This window comes from Trichosurus vulpecula, chromosome 9 (genome assembly GCF_011100635.1).
Source record: "Trichosurus vulpecula isolate mTriVul1 chromosome 9, mTriVul1.pri, whole genome shotgun sequence".
In the NCBI taxonomy this organism is placed as follows: domain Eukaryota; kingdom Metazoa; phylum Chordata; class Mammalia; order Diprotodontia; family Phalangeridae; genus Trichosurus; species Trichosurus vulpecula.
In genome coordinates, this window is record NC_050581.1 from 121,621,255 (window position 1) to 121,643,996 (window position 22,742).

The following is a 22,742-nucleotide window of genomic DNA, read 5'->3' on the forward strand; positions in this document are numbered from 1 at the left end:
GGAAACAGATACCTGAAACTGGAGAGGAGGAATGCTCCTTGAGATTGGCTTTAAATACTAATGTCGATTATCTTTAGAGAAATAGCTGTGGTGCTAAAACTTACTATCACCAGTGGTATGAAGAGAAGATCACTGTACCAGGAGTTCAAAGACCTAGGTTCAAGTCAATTCAATTTAACAAGCATTGATTGAGTGTCAGCTATGTCCTAGGCCCTATGCTAAGCTCTGGTAATACGAACACAAAGTCCCCGCCCTCAAGACACTTCCATTCTAAGTTCCATGCACTGGAAATTCTGCATTTGGAGTCAAAGGATCTAGGTGCAAATGCCTCTCTGCTACTTCCTACCTATGTGACCTTGGACAAGTATTTTACCATCTCTGAGTCTTAGTTTCTTCTGCTATAAAATAAGGAAGTTGGATTAGATGATGTAAAGATCTCTTTCACTTATAAATCCATGACCCTATTGTAAAGAAGCCCACATGTACAGATAACTATATGCAAAATAAACACAAAGTTTGAGTTCCAGGGTCATCTACTAATCAGCTATGAGCCAAGTTATAAATCTCTTCCACCCTTAGGCTCCCTGTTTGTCAAATGGCGGTGCTAATTCTTGTCCTGTCCTCCTTACAAGATGGCTGTGAAGTTCAAAAGAGAGACTAGAAAGTCCCTGGCAAACTGTCAGGCTGCTTGCTGTGACATGTGTGCATCACATGTATCAACCTTGATCTGGATATATCTGCTAAAGCCGGTACCAGAAATGGCTTTGCTTCAAGTGAACTATGGGACTAATGTGGGACTCTAGTCTTGATATGGAAACAAAAAATAAAAACCCATTTTTAAAAAGGAGAAACCGCTAGTTACCTGGAGCTTTTAAAAGGCCTGTTTGCTGGCTCTGTGTGACTTGGACACTTCTGGGGTAAAAAAAAAAGTGAACAGACAATCACCACTTGCTGCCACAGTGTGTTGCTATAAATTATATCATAAAATAAATTTTCAGGAAATGGATAATATTTTCCCATTGAAACAAGGTTTTAGTTGGGGATAGTGCTCCTGACTAAGGACTGGGTGCCATAGGGATCATATAATTTGGTAATATTTATTAACACTTTAAAGCTTGCAAAATAGTTACCATATATTCCATTTGATCAAATTGGTAGATACAACACTTTGCTCTGAAAACAAAGCTATGACAACTTTAAGCTGCTGCCACCATTTAAAATTGTAAAATTGTGCTCCACATCCTTTAAAATAAGAATCAATATGCCACAAACTCAAGTGGTCCCAATGTTAGGATTGTAGAATCGCAGAATATTAGGTCTAAAATGCACCTTTGTACATCTAAACCTGCTCAAACTATAGATGGTCAAACTCAGATCCCAAGAGGAAAGTGATTTCCCCAAGTCACTTCCCCAGCTAGCCCATGGAAGAGCTAGGGCTAGTGTTGACAATTCCAAACTTCCAATCAAGCACCCATCCCACTGTTTCTTACTGACAGCCTATAATGAAACTGATTTTCATATGCATCTTATGAATCCATCTCTTTACTTTATAGTCCTATCTTAAACACACATGAATTATTTGAAGGAGAGTTCCCTGACTTTGCATTCCACTTTCAAACCATTATAAAATCCACCTTAAAAATGATGCTAAGATTACATTTCTTTCTGGTCATTTAAACAGATAGGATCATTCTTCAAATGTGTTAGAGTATTTTTTTTCCTTCCTTAGCCTTATAGAAGGCTCAAATCTGGATCTCAAGAAAAAGGATGTGAGTCACACAATGATGCGGACCTGGGCCCCATTCCAGAACATTTCATGGATCGAACCCTACCTCTTTGCTGTTATCTGGATTTAATGCAATCTTTTACCTTTTTTCCTACAGTATCATCGTCACTACTGTCCAGTACCTGTCTTCTGCACTGCACAAGAATTTCACAGACACAGACTTCGATTTTAAGGTATGTTCTCCAGGAGATCCTCACTTGCCTCCTTTAAAGCTACCAGAAAGTCTAAACTAAGGCAGGTTTGTCAGATCCCTCTCTTCTCCCTTGCATTTCACTGGTACCTCGTGACAGAGCTTAGATGGGACATGTGTTTGTTTACCAGTGCCCCGAGTGAGGAGTGCAGCCAAGGATGCCCTCTGTTGATGTGCGATATGGCACTCAGCATGTACGTAACTTCAGGAACTGATTCAGCATTCTTGACTGCTTCCAACACCAAGGTCCCCCTAATTGGCAGTGACATTTAAAAACAAAAATCTTCACCTGAAAAAAATACAATACAAAAATCTGTGCTAGGTAACTATATTTTAAGTGCTTTCCTCTTACAAGGCCAAGGGGAAAAAAATGCAGTCTGTGTTCAGATTATCACATGTTTCATCTGTTCCTACTCTCTAGGTGTGGAATTCCTATTTTAGCCTGGCAGTCCTGTTCATAAATCAACCAAGCCTCCAGCTAGAAATTGTCACTGCAGCCAAAAGGAAGAAGATTCTAGACAAGTAAGACAGTTGTTTCCTAATCCTTCATTCACCACCTCACCTCCAGATGTGGTTATATTTCCCTGAAAGACCTCCTTCATGTGGTCAGGGAACTCACTCTCCTCCTGGAATCATCCCCAAAGAGCAAATGTCAGAATTGCAAACCATAGACATAGCATTCTGCAGGGCTTGGAAAAGGGCTTAAAGATTGATTTCATTGTGCCGAGTGCATTGCCAGGCTGTACTTTTCTTCCTGTAATAGATGGAATGTGTATTATCTTTCCCAGATATGGTGACATGAGAGTGATGATGGCTTATGAACTGTTCAGCATGTGGCAGAACTTAGGTAGGTCTCTACTATTTCCTTGTTCTTCATTTCTATGTCTTAGACAGCCAAATTATACAGGTAACAGAAATCATCACTCTCCCCGTGTATATTAATGAAATCAAATAACATTCATGCTATGTCTTTTATCTGTTTTTAGCCATACCATACAGAGGCTATAGCAAGTATGGAATTGATGGGGTGGGGGTGGGGGAACTAGATTTCCTTGAATGTCACTAATTAACCAGGGGAGAATGGGGAAAGAGGGTTTTTTAAGGAATATAGTCTAGACTAGGTCTCAAGAATATCCAGCCCTAGTTTTTGAGAACTAAAGTCAAGAAAGAGAAGAAGAAAAAAGAATAGCTCTTTTTGTATGACCTAATGATAATTAGTTTTGTTTTAACTTTGAGTCTTAGAGTACAGGTTCTAGGAACTCATCTGTCAAGGGCATGGATTTTGCATCTTTTAATTTAATAGGAAATTTTCGACAGGATACAGGAATAAAATACTACTTTAGCATCTGGGACAAGAGATTCATAATTGTTTTTAATATCTTGGACCCCTTTGGCAGTCTGGTAAAGCCAATGGATCCCTTTTCAGAATAATGTTTTATTAAGTGCACAAAATAAAATATAGGATTACAAAGGAAATCAACTACATTTAAATACACATATCAAAATATATTTTTAAAAGGTAACAGACTCCAAGTTAGGAACCCCTGATGTAGGAAGCTCTGAGGACCGAATGAGGACACATCTGGTTCTGAGATGCACTACTTACTATGAATAGCTGGGAGTGATGTTCCTTCTAAGTTGCCAAAAGTCCTAAGCCAACAATTAGAAAACAAATGAGTAAGAGCACTCTGCCAGGTTGGTTTCCTAGTGAAACTGATCACTTGGTTGTTAGGTTATTAAGAATTAAACTCAATGTCCATGTTTTTAAACTTCCTTTGAAATTTGTCTAGACTGTGTAAATATGTCATATTAATTTAAGATGGTGAGAAATTAGATTCCATCCAAAAGAAATATAAGTAACTAAGGTTTTGATTTGAATACATACCAAATGAGTGTCACCCTATTTCATCAGGCCATCAATTCTGGTCACTGCCATCAAACTGCAGAATTGATGGATGCAAGGAAAGAGAGTTTTGTGGGCTACCTAAGCTTTCAGATCTGTCTATAAGGTTGATTTAACCTTTGCTTTTCATAAATTTGAGGTTTTCCTCCTCCGTAGAACTACAGCCTTTCTGTGATTCTAATTTCTACTGCAACTTTCCCAAGGTATACTCAGAATGGGAATCTTTAAATTGCCTTGATGGGTGATGCTGTCATCATTTTTTCACCATAAAATTGGAAGTAACCAATTTGAGTAACACATCCCATAGCAAAGTTTGCTTTTGGTGGTATGCACGGCCCCAGCACCTTAGGTTGAGTTATCACAATGCCTTCTGTTGTCACTTAGCTGCTACAGTCACAAACCCAATGCAGGGAAAAATTGGAAAGAACAAGATGTGAGAGAGACAATTCTTCAAAAAAAAAGGAAAAGGCTGATATCTTACCTGTGTCAAGGTGAATGCCGCCAAGTAGAACATCCATCATCGATATTCTAATTTTTGCCCATCCAACTGAATTCTTTGTGACAGAAATTATTTAGTATTAACCTCCATATTGGTCCTGAAATCCTCAAGAACTCAAGGTATCACTGCCATCATAAGGTCCCCATACCCATTACAGATGCAAGATCTGTAGCACCATGTTAACATGTGTTCATTGGATAAACTTTCAAAATATGCTGTTTACCAGACTTTTCATTGTGCCATTAATAACCTCAAAAGTTTCATCTTCCTGCTCTCTTCTGCTTTGGGGGGCTATGTGGTGGTTGAGGTAAATGATGTCTCCTGATTGCTATGAGATGACCTATATGGTGATAAAATATCTTGGCCATATTGCAAAGGCCATGAAAAGTCATCCCCACCATAAAAAGGCACACAAAATCAGTTTGCTCATTAGTTTTTTTTAAAGACTGATAATGGTATTTTTGGGGTGTAGTTACCTTCTAGATGTCATTTTCACAGTCCAAAGAGAAAGCAAAGACTTCCTATTGCTGATCAGCCCAGCCATGATCTGGGCGAATATGCTTACATGCCTTTTTCTTTTCTATTCATAAAACAGAAAGCTAACAAGCTATGGAGCTCTTTTAATGTTCCAATTTTATAGAAGAGCTTCTCCAAAGGATTTAATTCCTTATTGAGGTAGATCTGGGTATATGTGTTTCTCTCTCTCTTAATAAAGAACTCAATCCTTTTTCACTATAAAATTTGTGGGAAGTCACATGGGAGTGTGTTTCTAGTTTTGAGTGTCCCAATTTCCATTCCAGCATAGTGACAGCTAATATAGTGTCATGGCCCGATTGCCTGGGAGGTTATGCTTAAGCTAGAGTGAGGAACGCCAATGAAGATGCTCCTGTATTCCATAGTACTGGTAGTGAAAAGCTTAAGCCTGATCAGTTCAGTGACGTGCATTCCAAGGGAAAAGCAGAGTAAGGCTTGTCTTTAATGAAACTGAAACCAATAAGCACCACTTGCTAAATAAATAGACTGTCTTTGGAATGGTTTCAGGGTCTTCGTCCTAATTGGGCGAATAAAGACAAAAGTCCACTGCAGACAATACCTATTTTACTTTTTGATTTGAGGATAAAGTAGATTTAGTCTGGAGTTTTCAGAGAATTCATAGAAACTACTTTGAGGTTTCCAAAAAGGGGATACAGAGTGCTTAACAGGACAACAATGAACTCATCCATGAACATTAGATAGCAAAACAATTAGTCCTTTGAACATTCTTTAATGGAGAACCTGCTTTGCTCTAAGAGTCTTTATTACCCAACAGGTTTATTGACAACCTAGTATTCTTATGTCCTATTTAAGGGGAAAGTATTAGACATTAATCACATATAAATTTTTTTTTACCATCTAGGTGAACATAAAATTCACTTTATTCCGGGAATGATTGGTCCTTTTCTGGGTGTTACACTAGTCCCACAGCCAGAGGTTCGTAACATCATGATCCCCATCTTTCATGATATGATGGACTGGGAGCAGAGGAAAAATGGCAACTTCAAACAGGTAAGACACCTTCTCAGAGTCATTCAGGATACGCATCTCTTAGACTCTGACCTCCTAGGCAGGGTCACCAAGTTCATTGCACCTGGGTGGGAGATTATGTGTGATGCATCAGTAAAAGAAGGATTTGACATTTTGGGCTCTGTTCACAGGTTTATTTTGTTTTGATTGATTTGAAAATATGAACTAATTTTCCTAGCTTATTTATGCACAGAGACTTATTTATGCCAGGACTGAGAGTAGGAAGAAGCAAGAGGCCTAAGTATGATCAAGGAGATAAAAAACAGGGGGCCAAAAAGACTACTATTAGACACAAAGGGTACCCATGGTGAATTGGGAGGTGTGATTCTCCCTAAAGGATACTAAATTAAATGTCTGCTTTGTAGAATATGTCTTGTTTCCAATAGTTTTTTTTTCATTTTTTAATGCAGGAAAAGCCTGAGGGTCACCCCTCCTGCAACAGTAACTCTAGCTTGAAGGCAAAGGGATGGACTAGGTGATCTCTGGAGATCTCCAAAGGGTAGCCTTCTTGGATTTTCTGAACAAAGGTGCTGGTCACAAATGAAGTCAAGAGAAATAACAATTATGAAAAAAGTCTTTTATTTCCCCTGAAGCCATGTGCTTCTGCCCCTCCTGAAAGCAGCCTGTGCTTTCTTCATTCCTTCTGGTCTCATTTCTCATTAGTGGCTTGATAGAAGAGTGAAGGGATAACTTACACAGAACTCAAAAGAGAATAGTCCACGACCAGAGTCCTCTGACTCCATCCAAAGCCAAGGGTAAACTGCCTCTTAAGGAAAGGAGGACAGTTTTCTTTGAGCCTTCAGCATCAGCGTTTCCTACCCTGGTATACCAGCCTGTGTCTACTGAGAAAAACAAAAGGCAGTTATTCAAGAGAGTCCCAGGTCACCAATGAATTTTTGAATTCTACAGATTTTTACTGAGCTCCTACTGTATGTAAAGCCCCGTGCTGAGCTCTTGTACTCTGTCCTAGTCAGTACTGCAGAGCAAAGCAAAGCTAGAGTTAACTGCAGCAGGGTGACCCTCTGAGTTCTTCCTGCATAAAAAACAATTGCAAACAGAACGTGCTTGCCAAACCAAACACAGCTTGATTTTTCAAATTAAGGTTGCAACTCTGGTGGTTAGAAAACCTTGTCTGAATGTATGGGAAGAGCCTTTGGGATATAAAACTCATTGGTGGAGAATAAATGGGGAGAGCAAGATCTCACTTCAGGAATGCTGGTTCTCCTAATGGTCAGAATGAAAACAATTGCTATAAACTTAAACTAGTCGATATTGCAAATTATAATGTGACAGATTTGATAGATTCCCTTTTCATTTGGCTTAAATACATTTACTTTGGAGACATGGGATTTAGTTTTCCCTTCTTTATAAGTCTAGACCTTTCCCAAAAACCTCTCTCTCATTTCATGCTCCTGGCAATATTGAAGCAGTCTTATTTTTTTCCCAACATTTAGAAAATGTGTCATTGTTTCTATCTAAATCTTCTTCTTATACTGTAGCACTCTCAGCATTCATTCTTCCAGGCACACAAACGGGCCTAACCAAATCTCTCCAACAGGTCCCTTGTTACTCTGTGTGCTGTGAAACTGGTCTATCTGTGTGGTATGGGAAAAAAGCAGGTTCCTTGGTTATAAACAGAACCAGACCTCTTCTGAAAGTCAGACCTATGCCAGTCATCGTCAGTCCATTTACTAGTTATTTGAAATCCAGGAAACATCCTGCTAGAATTTATGTAATGAAAAGAACACTTGATTGGGAATTAGACGACACGGATTCTAGTCTTGGCATTGCTGTAAAGTAGTTGTATCATCTTAACCAAGTCAACTCCCTGGAGGGTGACATGATCTCTAACTGATCCTCCTAAGTGATATTCTGTGATCTGTGATTTGTGAATTTTCTTATATTCAAATAGTTAAGGTTTGGAATAAATGTCTAGAAATAGAAATCTAGAAACAATCCAGTTTCTTATGTAAGGGCCGGTAGAATACTCATAGAATCTCGGACTCCTTATATCTATTTCTTATCTTTTCCTTTTGTTTCTTAGAGAAGCATGCTATAAATGGAAATGATATTCCTTTAGTTTTTCATGAAATGCATATGTGCCATTTTTGTCTGAACATTCCAATATATTAAATGTTCCATGTTCTCCTCAGTGGTGCAGATTGTAACCCAGCCACACCTTTGGATGCTTTACAATTCTTGTCCCTATCCTCCTATGTAGACTCAATGTGCTAGAGGCCTTCCTCTAGATTTTTTAAGATGTAATCGATGACAGTGCAATATCATGGCTATCTGTCCTCCCTTACTCTTGCTACAATGCCAATCCACCTCCTTTTCTAATCTAATCATACATTTCCTGGGTGATGTTTTATGCCACTTTTAGGACCTTCACCATCATAGATAGTATGCTGCAGTCTGCCTAAGACCACTGTGCATCGCCCCTTGGACCACTCTTTGAGGTCACCTGCAAGGTTTTGGTATAGAAAAAGATGGGGGTTTTGTTGTTTTTGTAGTTAGAGAGGAGCCTGGAATCAGTAAAAGTACTACACAGTTTCCCAAATACAATCTGACCCACTATCTTCTGCCTATTAAATTCAGGGTCCAATTCATTGTCCATTTGCAACACCTGGTCAAGATATATACATAGATGGACAAACGCAATAGGCTGCCCTTCCAGTTGCATCTTATAGTCTAGACAATATGCATTCAGGACCTATTTGTTTTTTCTTGTGGAGATTGTTAAGGTAAACTCTTTCAAGTGGTCAGAAGTATTAAGGCTTTGTAGTGTAGAACTTGATCATGTCAAATGCAAATAGGAGTATCTGTCTGAAATAGACAAATGCAGACCCCAGTTTTAAAAGCTTTGTGAAGGTTCAGTTCAACAAGTAATTCTTGAGCATTTACTATGTGGAGAGCTCTCTTCTGTGGGTTGGAACAGAGAGAATGATAAAGACACAGTCACTGCCTTCATGAAGCTCATAGGATAGAGATGTCATATCTGCAGCCCATGGGCACGTGGCCTTTAAATGTAATTTGGGGAAATATGTCACAAAATAAATCAAAATACACTAAAACATTTTGAAATTATGTCAGCAGGCAGCCCGCAGTGATCTTTAGGTCTGCATTAATGGACCCCATTTCTGTTTGGATTTGATACCAGTCAGATATGAGTCTCAAAGATATGGCAAAAATAAGTAATTATAATACACAACACATGATACATTCATTCAAGAGTTAACAAAAACAAAATGTTACATAAGATCCAAAGAGGAAGAGATCGTATATAACTGGGGAAGGAAGGGGAGAAAACCAGGAAAGGCTTCTTTGAACATGGGTGGCCTTTGAGTTGAGCTTTGCAAATTAAACAGAAATTCATTTGTAAGAGGAGGGGAGGGTATTCCAGGTATAGAGAATATCACAGGCAAAGCCACAAAGACTAGAAAGTGCACAAATGTTCAGAGGACAGAGAGTAGTCCAGTTTGGTTGGAGTGCATATGGGAAGTGTGTATAGGGAGTGCATATGCCAGATTATAGGAGCATTTTGAATGCCAGGGCAGGAAGTTTGAAATTTGCTTTATAGATACAGTCATTGTGAGACAAAGGAGAGTTTGGGGCTTTGGATTTTGGAGAGGAATGATTGAAGTTATTGTGGCCACAACACAAAGAATGAATTGGAAGAGGTCAAGAATAAAGGCAAGAAGTCAGGGTAAAAGGCTACCAGAGCAATCCAGTTTGGGTAGGAGGCAGGGTGATGAGGGCCTGCGCTAGAGGAGGGGCAGTGGACCTTGAAACCTTGAATAGAGGGGACACATGTGGAAGATGTTTTAGGAGTAGATTCATCAGTAAACCAGAGTAAGTCATGATAAACTGCGAGAGGGTGAGTGAGAAGAAAGTAAAAAATAATCGCAGAATTGGAAAGATTTGATTTAATTTCACATACGACCAATCCTTGTCTCAATTTCAGTGTGGTGAAAGACTGATAAACAGAGTTAATAAATGTTGTGTCCTTGAAAGGAATGGTTTGTGAACAGAGGTGCTATTGCACCTTATTTTTTAGAATTTGGATAAAAATTCAGCACCTCCAGTTGACTTGTAAACAGCATCAGCACAAAAGATTTTAGATGCGAGTGTGTATCTACTTTGTGGAAAGAGCGCTCTTCAAGGTGAATTGCTGAATGAGAAGTTCCATGGCCCTCTTATTCCCTGCTTCATTCATATAATCACAACAAACTAGTGTCAGCAATTATACTGTGGATTAGTCTCCCAGTGAGCTCTCCTTTGTGACTGGCTGGTAAGAGAGGATAAGATTCTAGCCAAATTATTTCTTCACACAAAGACAGTATATGGATATTGTTGCAAGTGAAAGAAAACAGCTTAACAAAGCCTTCTTTGTGAACCAAAATGCCTTTCTCTCCAGGTAGGCTTGTTTTTTACCTTGATTCGGGGAAAGGATACCTGAGACCTATAGGTCCCATGTTTCAATGAAATAAATGGTGTAGGTGGTATTCCAGACTCGGGGGCATGGTATCATAGTGTTATGGAACAATCTGGCTCAACTGGAGTTTGTTTGGAACAAGAAAGATGCCAGGAAGAAAAGAAAAGCCAGGCACAACAATTCCCCCCATTGTGGTGGCTGAATTTTCTACCCCATTGTCCTCTGGCTAAGAAGTCTCTTCTTTCCTCTAGGTGGAAGCTGAGTTAATCGATAAGCTGGATAGCTTGGTATCAGAAGGGAAAGGAGATGAGAACTACAGAGAGCTCTTCAGCCTGCTGTAAGCCATGGCCACCTTCAGGCCCCTTGTGGGGTCAGGGTCGTTCTCAGCATCTTCAATGTGAAACACTCAGAAAACAGATAATAGTAGTGGGGACTCCAGAAATAGACTCTCTCTGAGTTAGAGCAGAATCTGGACTTTTGGGCAACTGAGTGTTTACATGATGGGCTTAACAAGTTGCATTAATACAAGACAATTGTTATTTCATCTTAATTGCCTAGTTATATTCCTTAATATGTCACTTATATCAATTTGGTATTTGTCTCCTAAGAATCAACCAGTTAGATGAGGTTTTTTTCTATTTTTATAAAAAAAGTCTACTGTAAAAAGAAAGGGATTCTTCCCCCTTTAGGACATTTTTGTACTATGGTATTATATCTATAAGAGATCAGCTTAGAGTCTCCAATTCTTCTAAGAAATGAGGTCTTTCTTGTAGATGGTGAGGAGCCTCTGCTACTAGAAAATGATCACCTGGTCACTAGAATGGACTAAATATGCAGAAAGAGACTCAGATTTTTTGATATGGCCAAGAAGGGGATTTGTTTTGTGCATGTTCTACAAGGGTTTTCTTTTCCCTTTTTTGGGGGGGTAGGGTAGGGAGCGAAGAATGAGAAATGGGGAAAGTGGAGGGAGAGAAGATAAATCCTTGGTAATTGAATTAAAGAAAAGAAGGACTGAGCCCTGGGGTCTTGGTCTCTAGCCTAAGCTATGCCATTAACTCATTGTTTAAACTTGAGCCTTTGGGTGAGTCCTTTCCCCCTCTCTGAGCCTCAGTTTCATGATCTGCAAAATGTAAGACATGCAATCTGGCCACATGATGTCTAAGGTTCCTCCTTCTGGATCCAAAATTCCAGGATTTTTATGACTTTCCCATTGGTCTCAGAGCTGTAGTAGGAAACATCCTACCTGGTAATGCACTAGGAAAGAAGAAAAGATCTTATTTCCCTGAGGCCTCCCACTTAAAAATAAATGATGTTTTTATTATCCCAAAGAATGAAAAATAGAAAATAATTATAGCAAAAGTTTCCTCTCATCTCACTTGTGGTTTCAAACTTTGAAGGCTTTCTTTACTTAAATGGTGTTTTGATTACAAGTCAGAAAGCCTTTTGCTGAAGAAACAAATTTGCAAAAATTTTATTATTATTTTTGGACCACACCTGTGAGTTTTATGGGGCACGGTGTAAGGAAACTCCCCCTGTCAATGAAGATCAGTGCCTGCCCTGCAGCTGATGCTCATAGAGTTTCCTGGAACCCTAAGAGGTTAAGTGACTTGGCCAGGGTCTCAAAGCCTCTAAGTGTCAGAGGCAGACCTTAAATTGAGTCTTTCTGACTCTGAAGCCAGCTCTCTTAGCCAATTTTCCATGCTACCTTTCACAAATATACTTAATTTCCCAAATTGTTGATTAAATAAATAATATGACAGTAATTCAATTGAAGATTACAGAATTAATAATGATTTATAAAAATTAGTACAGAGAGGACTTGGATTCCTGATGAGATCCTAGAATATACAACTAAATAATGGTTTGTTGTTTCCAACAAAATGAAAAAAAGCTTCCCAGCCTTCACGCCACCCAGTGTCAGAGGCTGCTACTAAGACAAACCTCTTTTCTCCCAAAGTAGACATTTCCCTAGTGCCTTCTTGCTTGGTTCTCTAGGCTGCAGAGGAGTGCAGAACTCCTCAGAATGGTTTTTATGAAGTAGTGCCAATATTAACTTGGGATAGCTCTGAATATGTCTATCATTCTCTCATTTTCTCTCTCTCCCCCTCTCTTCCCCACTTTCTCTCCTCAACTCAGTCCTCCCATCTCTCTTCCCCCTGTTTCCTCCTCCTCTTTCCTCTTCTCTCTCTCTTCCTTCTCCCTCCTCTCCCCACTCTTTCTTTCCTCTTTTTCTCTCCTTTCTCCCCTTCTCTCTCCCCTCTCCCTTCTCTCTCTCCTCTCCTTCTCCCCCCTTTCTCCCTCTCAAGCTCTCCCTCTTCGTTCTCTTCCTTTCTCTTTCTCTCCTTTATCTCTATCTCATTTCATCCTTTTCTCCCTCCCTCTTTCTCTGTCAGTCTCTGTTTCTCTCTCTTCTCTTGCACTCTCACTGTTTCTGTCTCTATGTTTCTATCTGTCTCTGCTGTTCAGATCCATACTGTCACCCCTAGGTGTGCTCTGAGCCCATCTGTTTTAGGGCACAGCTCTTGTCCTTATAACCTTTTCTGGGGCAATGGGAGAGGACAGCGGATCTTCATTCTTTGCTGTCAGCTTAGTAACCTCCTTGTCTTTGCTTCCTGCTGCGTGGAATAGAACTCAGCTGTTTGGGCCCTACCCGAGGTAAGGCTTCCATTTGGTGAGTCTTCTGTCTCCAAGAGACGGGCGCTCCCACTGTCTCTGCAGCTTCAAGGCGATGGGTAGTGAAGTCTCATGAGTTGCCTTTTTCTCTCCAACAGTCTACTAGAGAAAATTGAACAGGAAACATGGAGAGAAACAGGCCTTTCATTTGTCACTTCTGTCACGCGTCTCATGGAGCGCCTTCTTGACTACAGGTACCCTTCTTTGGCACAAGCTTGACCTTTCTGGGCTAACATCTCATGGCATTTAAAATGATGGCTAATGACCTTCCGAGAGAGAACTGTCTTTATCAGTGATGGAAATTTCCAATCCACATTCTGTTGCTGGCAAAGAAAACAAATTCTTTCAGGGATAATACAGAGCCCAGGGGTGGCTAAAATAACCCTTTAGGTCTACCACCAATTTGTGTGGTCCTTGTGCAGTTGTGTCCCAGACAAAATGAATGAATGATAGGTCCAATGGAAATCATGAGAGGTGGGATTTTTAGCAGGCTAGGATGTTGGTAATCTGGCTCTGTAAAAAAAAAGAAAGAAAGAAAGAAAAAACCGTGGGGTGGGAAGCACTGTGAGGAACAAGAGGAAAAGGAAGTAGAAAAGGGGAGCAGAGTCTAGTAGGGCTGGGGACAGAAGGCAAGTTGTGCATGTTTCCCGAGTTCATAGTTGCCTTGGGAATATAAATGGGCAAAAAAATCGTATCTGGTACAAAGTCGCAGACTCAGAACAAGGAACACTTGAGTTCCATTCAGCCTTCCGAGTGACTCCTTGCTTTGTGGAGTTAACCATCTTACTTCTCCATGCCTCCATTTCTTCAACTAAGGTCTACTTGTTCATTATCTACCATGAAAAACAGAAGTTCGGTGCTTTGGGATCCTCACAGAAAGGAAGTTCTGGGCCACCACATGGTGGTAGTGTTTTCCTGAAATCTCCGCCTTCTCTCTAGTAGCAAGCAAGGCTTTAAGAAACAGCTCCTAAGTGCCAATGAAGCCCCCTTTACCACCTTAATTACTGTCTCAGCAGGGCTCAGGTGGTGGGAAAGGGCACCTGGGGGACGCTGGAGGAAGAGGACGTTGCTTGCTGAAGATGAGCGATAAAGAGATAAAATCCATCCCCCAAGTAGCAGCCCCCTCCTCTCTGCTGCAGACATATGCAGAAGCAGAGGGGAGCGTTTCTCACCAAGTGGACTCAGGAGACAACGAGAGAGCCCACACAGCCTGCAGTGACTGCTGAAATGAGAAATGCCACAATGATTCAAGCCAGTGCAGAGCACTTCGGGATAAACTAGTCTCTTCAATTCAAGTCGACAAATATTTATTAAGGCACTATGCTAGATACTGGGGAAACAAAGGAGAAAAAAAACCACAATCTCTGCCCTCAAGAAGTTTATGTTCTACTGGGTGAATATAACATGTACACAGATAATTGTATATCAACAACAATTAAAAGCTTTTACAAGGACAAAATACTCTAGAACAAGAAAAAAGCTGTTAATTGGCAGAAAATCTTCACCAAAAAATATGTCTGATAAAGGGCTGATAGGGAATTGATACAAGTTCATAAGAACAAGAATCATTCTCCAATTGATAAACATTCAAAAGCGATCATTTTCAAAAGAAGAAATGTAAATGATCAATAGTCATGTGAGAGAATGCTCCACATCATTAATATAATGAAAGAAATGCAAGTTATTTAAAAACATTAAGGTTTCACCTCACACCATCAGATTGGCAAAAATGATCAAAGATGTATATATGCCATGTATGAGGTACCATGGGAAGATAGGAACCCTCTTGGTGGAATTGTGAATTGGTCCAGCCATTCTGGGAAACAGAGTAAACCTGAAAAGTCACTATTCTATGAATATCTTTTCACCCAGTAATATTATTAATAGGCATCTATCCCATGAAAGTCAAAGCCAGAGAGAAAGAGCCTATAGATACAAAATAGTTTTAATAGCAGCACTTTGTGTGGTAGCAAGGAATTAGAAACAAAATGGACATCTATCGATTAAGGAATACGTGAACAAATTATGAATATGAATGAATCAGAGAAGCTTGGAAGACTAGTATGTACTAATGAAGAGTGAAATAAGCAGAATCAGCTGACCACTTTACACAACGGCCATAATAATGTAAAAAACAACAACAAGGAAAGACATCAGAACTCCAACCAATGTAATGATCAGCCTTGACTTTAGAGGTCTGATAGTAAAGTATATCTCCCTTCCCTCAGGATAAAGGTGGTAGACTGGGGATGCAAAATGAGGCATGTGCTGTTCATTAGCGATGGAGATTCTGGAATTCAGGATTGTAGAGATAGAACGGTTATGGGTAATGGCAGGATCAAAGATCTACCCCACACCATGAGTGGGTGAAAGGATGTGCAAATATGAGTCATGGGAGTCAAGGAGGCTGGTGAACTGGAAGAACAGAGTGCTCACAGAGACATCAACAACAGTATTAGAGTGCCCAAATAGGAGGGAAGCATTTGAGGCCAGACAAAAGCCCCTCAGGGCCATTTTCCAAGCTTCCTCAGTTTTTTTCCTCATTGCTCCTCTGTTCCCTACTTCTCTTGCTCTTGCTGAGTCACATGTTTACAGTGATAACCAAAATGTCTGTCACTACTCTGTCTCCCCGAAATATTTGCTAGTAGCAGAGTGGACTTTCTGTCACTGGGGACATTATACAGGAAATAGTCAAGGGCAGGGGTGGGGAACCTGTGGCCTCAAGGCCACATGTGGCCCTCTAGGTCCTCAAGTGAGTCCCTTTGACTGAATCCAAACTTCACAGAACAGACACCCTTTTATTAGGGGATTTGTTCTGTAAAACTTGGACTCAGTCAAAAGATCACACCCAAGGACCTAGAAGGCCACATGTGGCCTCAAGGCCGCAGGTTCCCCACCCCTGACCATGGGCTTTGCCATAAATGATTCAATCCAACAAATATGTATTCAAATGAGTACTGGTTGAAAGATGAAAACATGGTAACTGAAAGATGTGGATGTTTTACCATAGCAGTCTGGGCATACAAGCTATGGGCATATTCCGAAGGAAGGTTAATAGACTTTAATTGTAGACTGCAACAAAAACTTGTGGATGGGGTCTTCAAAAGCCAATCTGACAACAAGCATTTATGAAGCATTTGTTATGTGCCCAACACTGTGCTAAGCACTGAGAGTACAAATACAGGCAAAAAGAAGGTCCCTGTCTTCAGGGAGCTTCCATTCTAATAGGGGAGGACAGTGCATAAAGGAGAGCTGAAAGGGGCTGGGGAGATACTTGGGCTTGGACATGAAGTCCAGATTTTAGCCTGGTGAGAAATGAAGAGAGAGCTAACCTGGGTGCCCTTCTTAAATGGAGGTTCTGGGAGAAGCCATCCAATCAGACGGAGGGGCTGCAGGGGCTGAGGGGACTTTAAGTCGTGAATTACAGGACTGAAGTGATCTTCCAGTCTGAAGAGTTTTCTGGGGCATAACCGAAGAAGTCCAGATTGCAGCCTGGCGAGAAGCAAAGAGGTTTTTGGTCTTATTTTTTTTTTAAATCTTATTTTGGTCTTATAGAAATACAGATTTTCCTGAGGATTTGAAAGCACTTTCATCTCTATAACTGTATATCAACCGAGTAGCTGGCTATTAGGGAGTGGCCTTACTTCATGAATCACAGAACCAGTGCCCAAAAAAGTTCAGGAAGTATCCCAGGCTGTTGTGAACAGAAAGAGGCAAATCTGGGGAAAGAACCCTGCTGAGTTTCTGGGGCTAAGGATCTTGGTCTTGGAAGCCTAGCCTTCATATTCCATAATTATGTAGGACTTTTCAGGAAAGTTCTAGGAAACCCTTAGATTGAGAGACCATTTAATCCAGCCCCAGCCCTCTCTATAAGACAATAGTTAAACATTTTTCAGACACAGCCAATGCTGGGATTTGTTTCGCTTGACTATTTGTTTGGAGTGTTTTGTTTTTCTTTTTCTAGTGTGGGAGATGAGTGAAAATAAAAGAAATTGAAAATAAATTTCTGTTCATTGAAAAATTATTAAATTTAAGGGGGGAAAAAGACTATTCCTAGCCCACACCACACTAAGAAAGAAGAGAACACATTTAAGCCTTGCGGGGAAAGGTGAGCCACATTTTTCCTCAGAAGAGATAACAATAAAAGGGGAGAATGGCTTTGTAAAATTTGGAGGCTGTTAAAAAGTTTCTCTTTTTTGTTGCAAGCCTTGAAGCATATTTTTTGATGTTCTTGAAGGAACATTAGCTGTAACTATAAGAGAGAAGATTGGAAAGCATTGGATAGTAAACACAAGTGGTACTTGGTTGTTCACAGACATGGTAGACATGCCCCTTGGAGGCCCACCTTATTAAGGGGACACTTTTCAAAAGTCTGACTGTGGTCAAATGGAAGATAACACCTGATAGAAATTTCAAATTATTTCCAGAAAACAGAGTCCATTTTTTGCCAAGTACTATTGGCATTCCTTCCTGTGGGATAAGAGCTATGGGCTCTTGCACTGAGTTTGAAAAAAAGATGACTCCCTCCCATCATCACTCCAGAGAAGAACACTTGGGGGCTGCACCTGAGCTAGCTTTCCTCGACAGAGGGCTGGTGTGGTCTGATTCTTATGCTCCACGTTCAAAAGACACAGTGTAAAAACTAAAGGCACAATGTTTTCTTGGTGCAGTCAATGCTTATGACAATGTTGTGTGAACAGAGACAGTCTTATTTGATGATGGTAGCTGAAGAATGATCCAGTCATCCCTTAAGGTCATTGGGGGTTGGGAGAGGGGAAGATGCCCAGGGATGAATTGTCTCATGGCAGCTGAATCTTGTTTATTTATAACCTCATAGCAGCACATACCTAAAATGCAGTTCAATATTGAGACATATACTTAGAAACCATACTTTGAATACTCCTAATATGTTTCTTCAGAAAAATTTGACCCCAAAGAACTTCCTGTGTGCTGTCATGTATAATCACTCTAGGAGGGCAAGGAGCAAGAACAGATTACTACCTCATAGAAGACCGGCATGGAGGGGAGATTTAATTACATGCCTAATGCTGCTAGGTGGCTCAGTGGATACAATGCTGGGCCTAGAGTCAAGAAAACTCATCTTCCTGAGTTCAAATCTGGCCTTAGTCACTTACTAGCTGTGTGACCCTGAGCAAGTCACTTTACCCTGTTTGCCTCAGTTTCCTCATCTGTAAAATGATCTGGAGAAGGAAATGACAAACCACTCCAGCATCTCTTCCAAGAAAACCCTACATGGGATCACAAAGAATCAGATATGACTGAAACAACTGAACAACAAAAATGTTAAAAGACTAAACCCTAGGCCATTCCCCTTTCAAAATTGTAGGCTGTTCTGCCTAGTTTGTTGGGAGCCATAACAAATGGGAGCCTAACTATAATTCTTTAGCTTCATTTACCCAAAGGTATAATCTTTCACTAGAACCAATACCAAAGTGCTAAATAAACAAGGAAAGAGCTTTCTTGCCTTTCTCTCAGATAGTGGCCAAAAAGAAGGCAGTCTGAGGAAGGATAAGCACAGAGGTCTGTGTCTTACATACACTTGGTCATTAACCCTTTAAATGATGGAGAATTGGCCATGTGTAACAAACTCTGTCCCAAGTGATCATCACAATTGCATATGCATTGCTGAATGACAGAAGAAGTGACACTCACCTTCATTCCCAACGGCTGGAGTAGAGATGACCTGAAAGGGAGCCATGTCCAGTATGTGAAAGTTGCCATGGAGACTTAGTGACATTAAGAGGTGCTCAGTGCCAACATAAGAGGTTGTCCCACACAAGAAGGATTTTGAGTTAGCTCTCATTTTACCGGTTCCTTCCTCTCCTGAGGATGTTCAGTAGTTTCTCCTCAGGAATTCTCTCCTCCTGTCCTTTCCCTTGCCTTATGGGTCAAAACCAGCAAACACTGCAACATTTCAGCAGGTGTCTTTTATGTGAAGACAGCTCAGCCTGGACTAGCAGAGAACAAAGTCTCAAACTTACAGCTTGCTGCCCTGTGGAGCCTGGTGAATTCTGGTCAATACAGAACTCTGAAGGTAGTGTGTGTAGATGCTAGATGTGGATCAAGGAAATGCTATAGATATAGTTTACTTACATTTTACCAAAGCATCTGACAATCTATGCTGTTCTTTTTTCTTTCTTTTTATGCCATTCCTGTGGGAAAATGTGTACCATAGAAGACTTAGGTAGATTTGTAACTGATTAATTGATTAGACTAAAAAAGTAATTATTAATAGTCAACTTCTGTCAGTGTTTACTTTGAAGATGATCTCTGATAGAGTGCCTCAGAGAGCCATGCCTGAGTCTGTGCCATTTAACATTTTTACCAATGATAATGCCATAAATGGTGCCCTTATCAAATTTGTAGACACAAAGTCTGCAAGGTGGGAGGAGGGTGAGGGAGAAGATAATTAACATATTAAATGACAGAGTCAGGATCCCAAAAGGTATTGACTAGCAAGAGTATTGGACTTAATCTAAGAATGAGATGGAATTTAATAATGGTGCATAAAAAGTCAGACACTTGGTTTCAACAGCAATCACTTCACAAGATAGCAAGGTGGGACTAGGTAGCAGTTTGTCTAAAAAAAGATTCGCAGGTTTTACTGGCCTCCAAGCTCAAGAGGAATCGACAATTTCATACAGCAGCCAAGCAAGCCAATGTGGTTGGAGCTGCATGAGAAGGGACCTCTGGTCCTGAATAACAGAAGTGTTAGACAGCCCCACTGGACTCAACCCTGATCAGACATCTGGAGGTTTTGTTCAGCTCGAGGTGTCACAGTATAGGAATGATCCTGACAAGCATCAAGAAGAAAGTGGCCAGCATGTCAAAGGACCCTTGAGACCATGCCGTGTAAGCATCAGTCACAGACCTGGAGCCTGGAGAAGAGGAGACAGGGAGGAAATGACCGCTGCTTAGAGACATTTGAAGGGCTCCTCATTCTGCTCAGCCCTAGAAGGCAAAACAAGGAGCAATGGATAGAAGTAAAAAGGAAACCAATCTAGGCTCAAAGAAGAAGAAACATTCTAACAACTGGAGTGACTCAGAAGTGGAATGGGCTTTTCTGGGAAGTGGGGAGTTCCCTCCCCATTGAGGTAGGTCTTTAAGCAAAGGTTGGACAACTACTTGAGTTGGGTATGTTGGAGAAGATGATCTTGTTCAGGTATGGATTGAGCTAAATGTCCTCTGAGGTCCCTTCCACCTATGAGATTCTGTGATTCTCCGACAACTGCAGCAAACAAGTGCCAGACGTGGTGTGGAGAGGATCTCCTCCTGTTTGAAACAATTTATCTTGTTTAGTTACAGTTTGTGCCAGGATACTGTGACTCCAAACCTATCTTGGAAGATCTCCAGGCATATTTAGGATAGTGAGAGTCATTGTTCTGCTCTGAATTCCATATAAAAATGTTCTCTCATACTGTGCCCTAGACTGATACAAAGCCAAGTCATTATCCAATTTCCCTCTTTGGTTCCAAGACCAAACCTAGTGTTTTAAGTCCCAAAGGTCAGGACTCTTGGTCTGTTTGCTCGATTCCTACAGAAGGACTTCTTCCTGGGAGACTGCCATGTTTTCTGAGTCATTGAGAGGATAGTGAGAACAGACCCCCTCTGGGCCCAAGCCAAGGTGAAGAGAAGAGCCAATTGTCATCCACCCTTTAATTGAGAGTTCTGTCTCTCTTTCTGTACACAACTCAAGGATTTTAGCTTTCCATTTTACAGACCTGACTGATAGTCCCTTAACACTGTGAACATTTGTGTTTGCAGTATTTCAAGATAAGTAATAGAAGGGTAGTTGCCCAGGGGTCTAGGAGGCCTAGAAACAGCAAGAATTTGATTGCAAAAGCAGTGCTTTGGGCTTTACAATCTGTATATCATCTGTATTGGTGGTTGTGATCCATTATTTAGTGTCCAGTGATGATTCAGGCCTGTCTTTTGGTTCAGAGCATACTGAAAAAAATCTCACTTTAGCTTTCCTTTCTAGGGACTGCATGAAAGGAGATGAAACTGAGAATAAGAAGATTGGCTGCACAGTTAATCTGATGGCAAGTAGATCAACACTTCTCCCCAATGTCTGGTCTAGTTTGCCTAGATTTCTTTCTCTCCTGTACTCTGTAACATGTAACTATCATAATTTGAGAAGGAAAAAAGCAAAATATTTGTTACACATCTTAGAAACAAAGGTGCCAAAACAGGCAGCACTTTTCTCTGTGCCTTCTCACCTGCACAGATGAGTAGAATGGCTTTCACCTGAGGCAGAGGAATTGTTGGTCCAGCCCTGCTGCACAGGCCTCAGGACCTTCTCCACAGAGCTGTTAGTGAAGGAATATTTTGCTCTGAGCATTCTCTTTCCTCAACAGAAAATTAGCATTCCATGTGAAAACTCTTCTGTATCCTTTTCCTCCATCTCTCTTTCTCCTGGGCCCTGGTTCATACCTGGCCTCTCAGTGTGAATGCACCTCAGTGTGAATACAACACCAGTACTCCCCTGGTGTTAGTTGGCTTGTACTGGACACAGGAGTGAGCTCAGGAACTGACAGCTTGTCCCAGAATTCCAATGCCCTTCTTGACAAGAATGTCATCTCACTCTTACAGAACTTTTACAAATCTGAAATCAACAAAGAGGAAATGTACATCCGATACATCCACAAACTATGTGACATGCATTTACAGGCTGAAAACTATACTGGTGAGTACTGGCTACTTCCCCCTCCCCACTCCCGTTGGAGGAAAAAACATGGAGGACTCTTTCATTGAGAGACTCAGGAATTGGGGACAGAGCAGAGCAAAATAGAGACTCACCCCCATGAATTCCAAGCACCAGAAAGGTTAAAAAAAGAACCAATGGGTCCTTCCTCATACTTTTCTCCTCCCCTTCTTGGTATCCCAGTTGTAAAATATGTGTTCATAAGCTCACATTAGTGAGAGAGGAAGAGAGGAAGAGAGGAAGGGGAAGTAGTGTAGTGTGTTAGGGATAAAGTGAAGACTGACCGAAGGCCTGACACCACCATCTCCCCTGTCTACAGCCCCAGCTTTTTGGTGCCTATGTTACACACTCTTCCTCTTTATTGCTGACCCACTCACTGTGCCCCCAAGGACATCCTCATTCATTTGAGGGCATCAATTACTTCATCTCTACTCCTAAGTTCTGCGGGTCTGCCTTTGCACAGTGAGAGCAGCCATTCTTTATACTTCCCCCATTACAACTGAAAAGAAAAGTAAAGTAAAAGCCTGGAGCTTAACAAGATCACCAACTATACGATCACAATTTTTATAACAGACTGTAACCCAATATTTAAACATAGTTTCAACCTTTCTCATGAGGATGCCACTGGCATTTAGCAGCAAAACAATCCTGAAATGCCAAGTGTATGTCTTTTTGTAAAATTTCCAGTTAGAGTTATTGAAAAGTTGCTTAAAACCCAGGGAGCAGTTCTGTATCCCAGGGTGCACAGTGTAACACAGTTTAATTTCTAATGGTCTTTCAGGTCTCACCAACATGTTTTAATTCAGAACCACAGATTTAAAGGAAGAAATAACATCTTCTCCCCAAAGGCTAGATTTGGTTGAATTTGTTGTCCCAGAGTTCATTGTCAGGGCGAAGGATTTTCATTACCTAGTCATTTTCCAGATCTCAGAAGATGGTCTGTGTACATTTTAGGGTGTCATTCTATG

The 22,742-nt window shown here is 40.7% G+C and overlaps 1 protein-coding gene across 1 annotated transcript in view; it reads left to right on the top strand.

Moving 5' to 3' along the window:
- Positions 1-22,742, top strand: part of DOCK3 (dedicator of cytokinesis 3) — a 450,567-nt gene that overhangs the window by 330,396 nt on the left and 97,429 nt on the right. Inside the window, exons 29-37 of the mRNA XM_036739628.1 lie at positions 1,884-1,959; positions 2,398-2,498; positions 2,765-2,823; positions 5,775-5,923; positions 10,628-10,713; positions 13,005-13,031; positions 13,148-13,243; positions 21,052-21,112; positions 21,663-21,756. Of these exons, the coding sequence (XP_036595523.1) occupies positions 1,884-1,959; positions 2,398-2,498; positions 2,765-2,823; positions 5,775-5,923; positions 10,628-10,713; positions 13,005-13,031; positions 13,148-13,243; positions 21,052-21,112; positions 21,663-21,756 (749 nt within the window). The remainder of the gene's footprint in view (positions 1-1,883; positions 1,960-2,397; positions 2,499-2,764; positions 2,824-5,774; positions 5,924-10,627; positions 10,714-13,004; positions 13,032-13,147; positions 13,244-21,051; positions 21,113-21,662; positions 21,757-22,742) is intronic.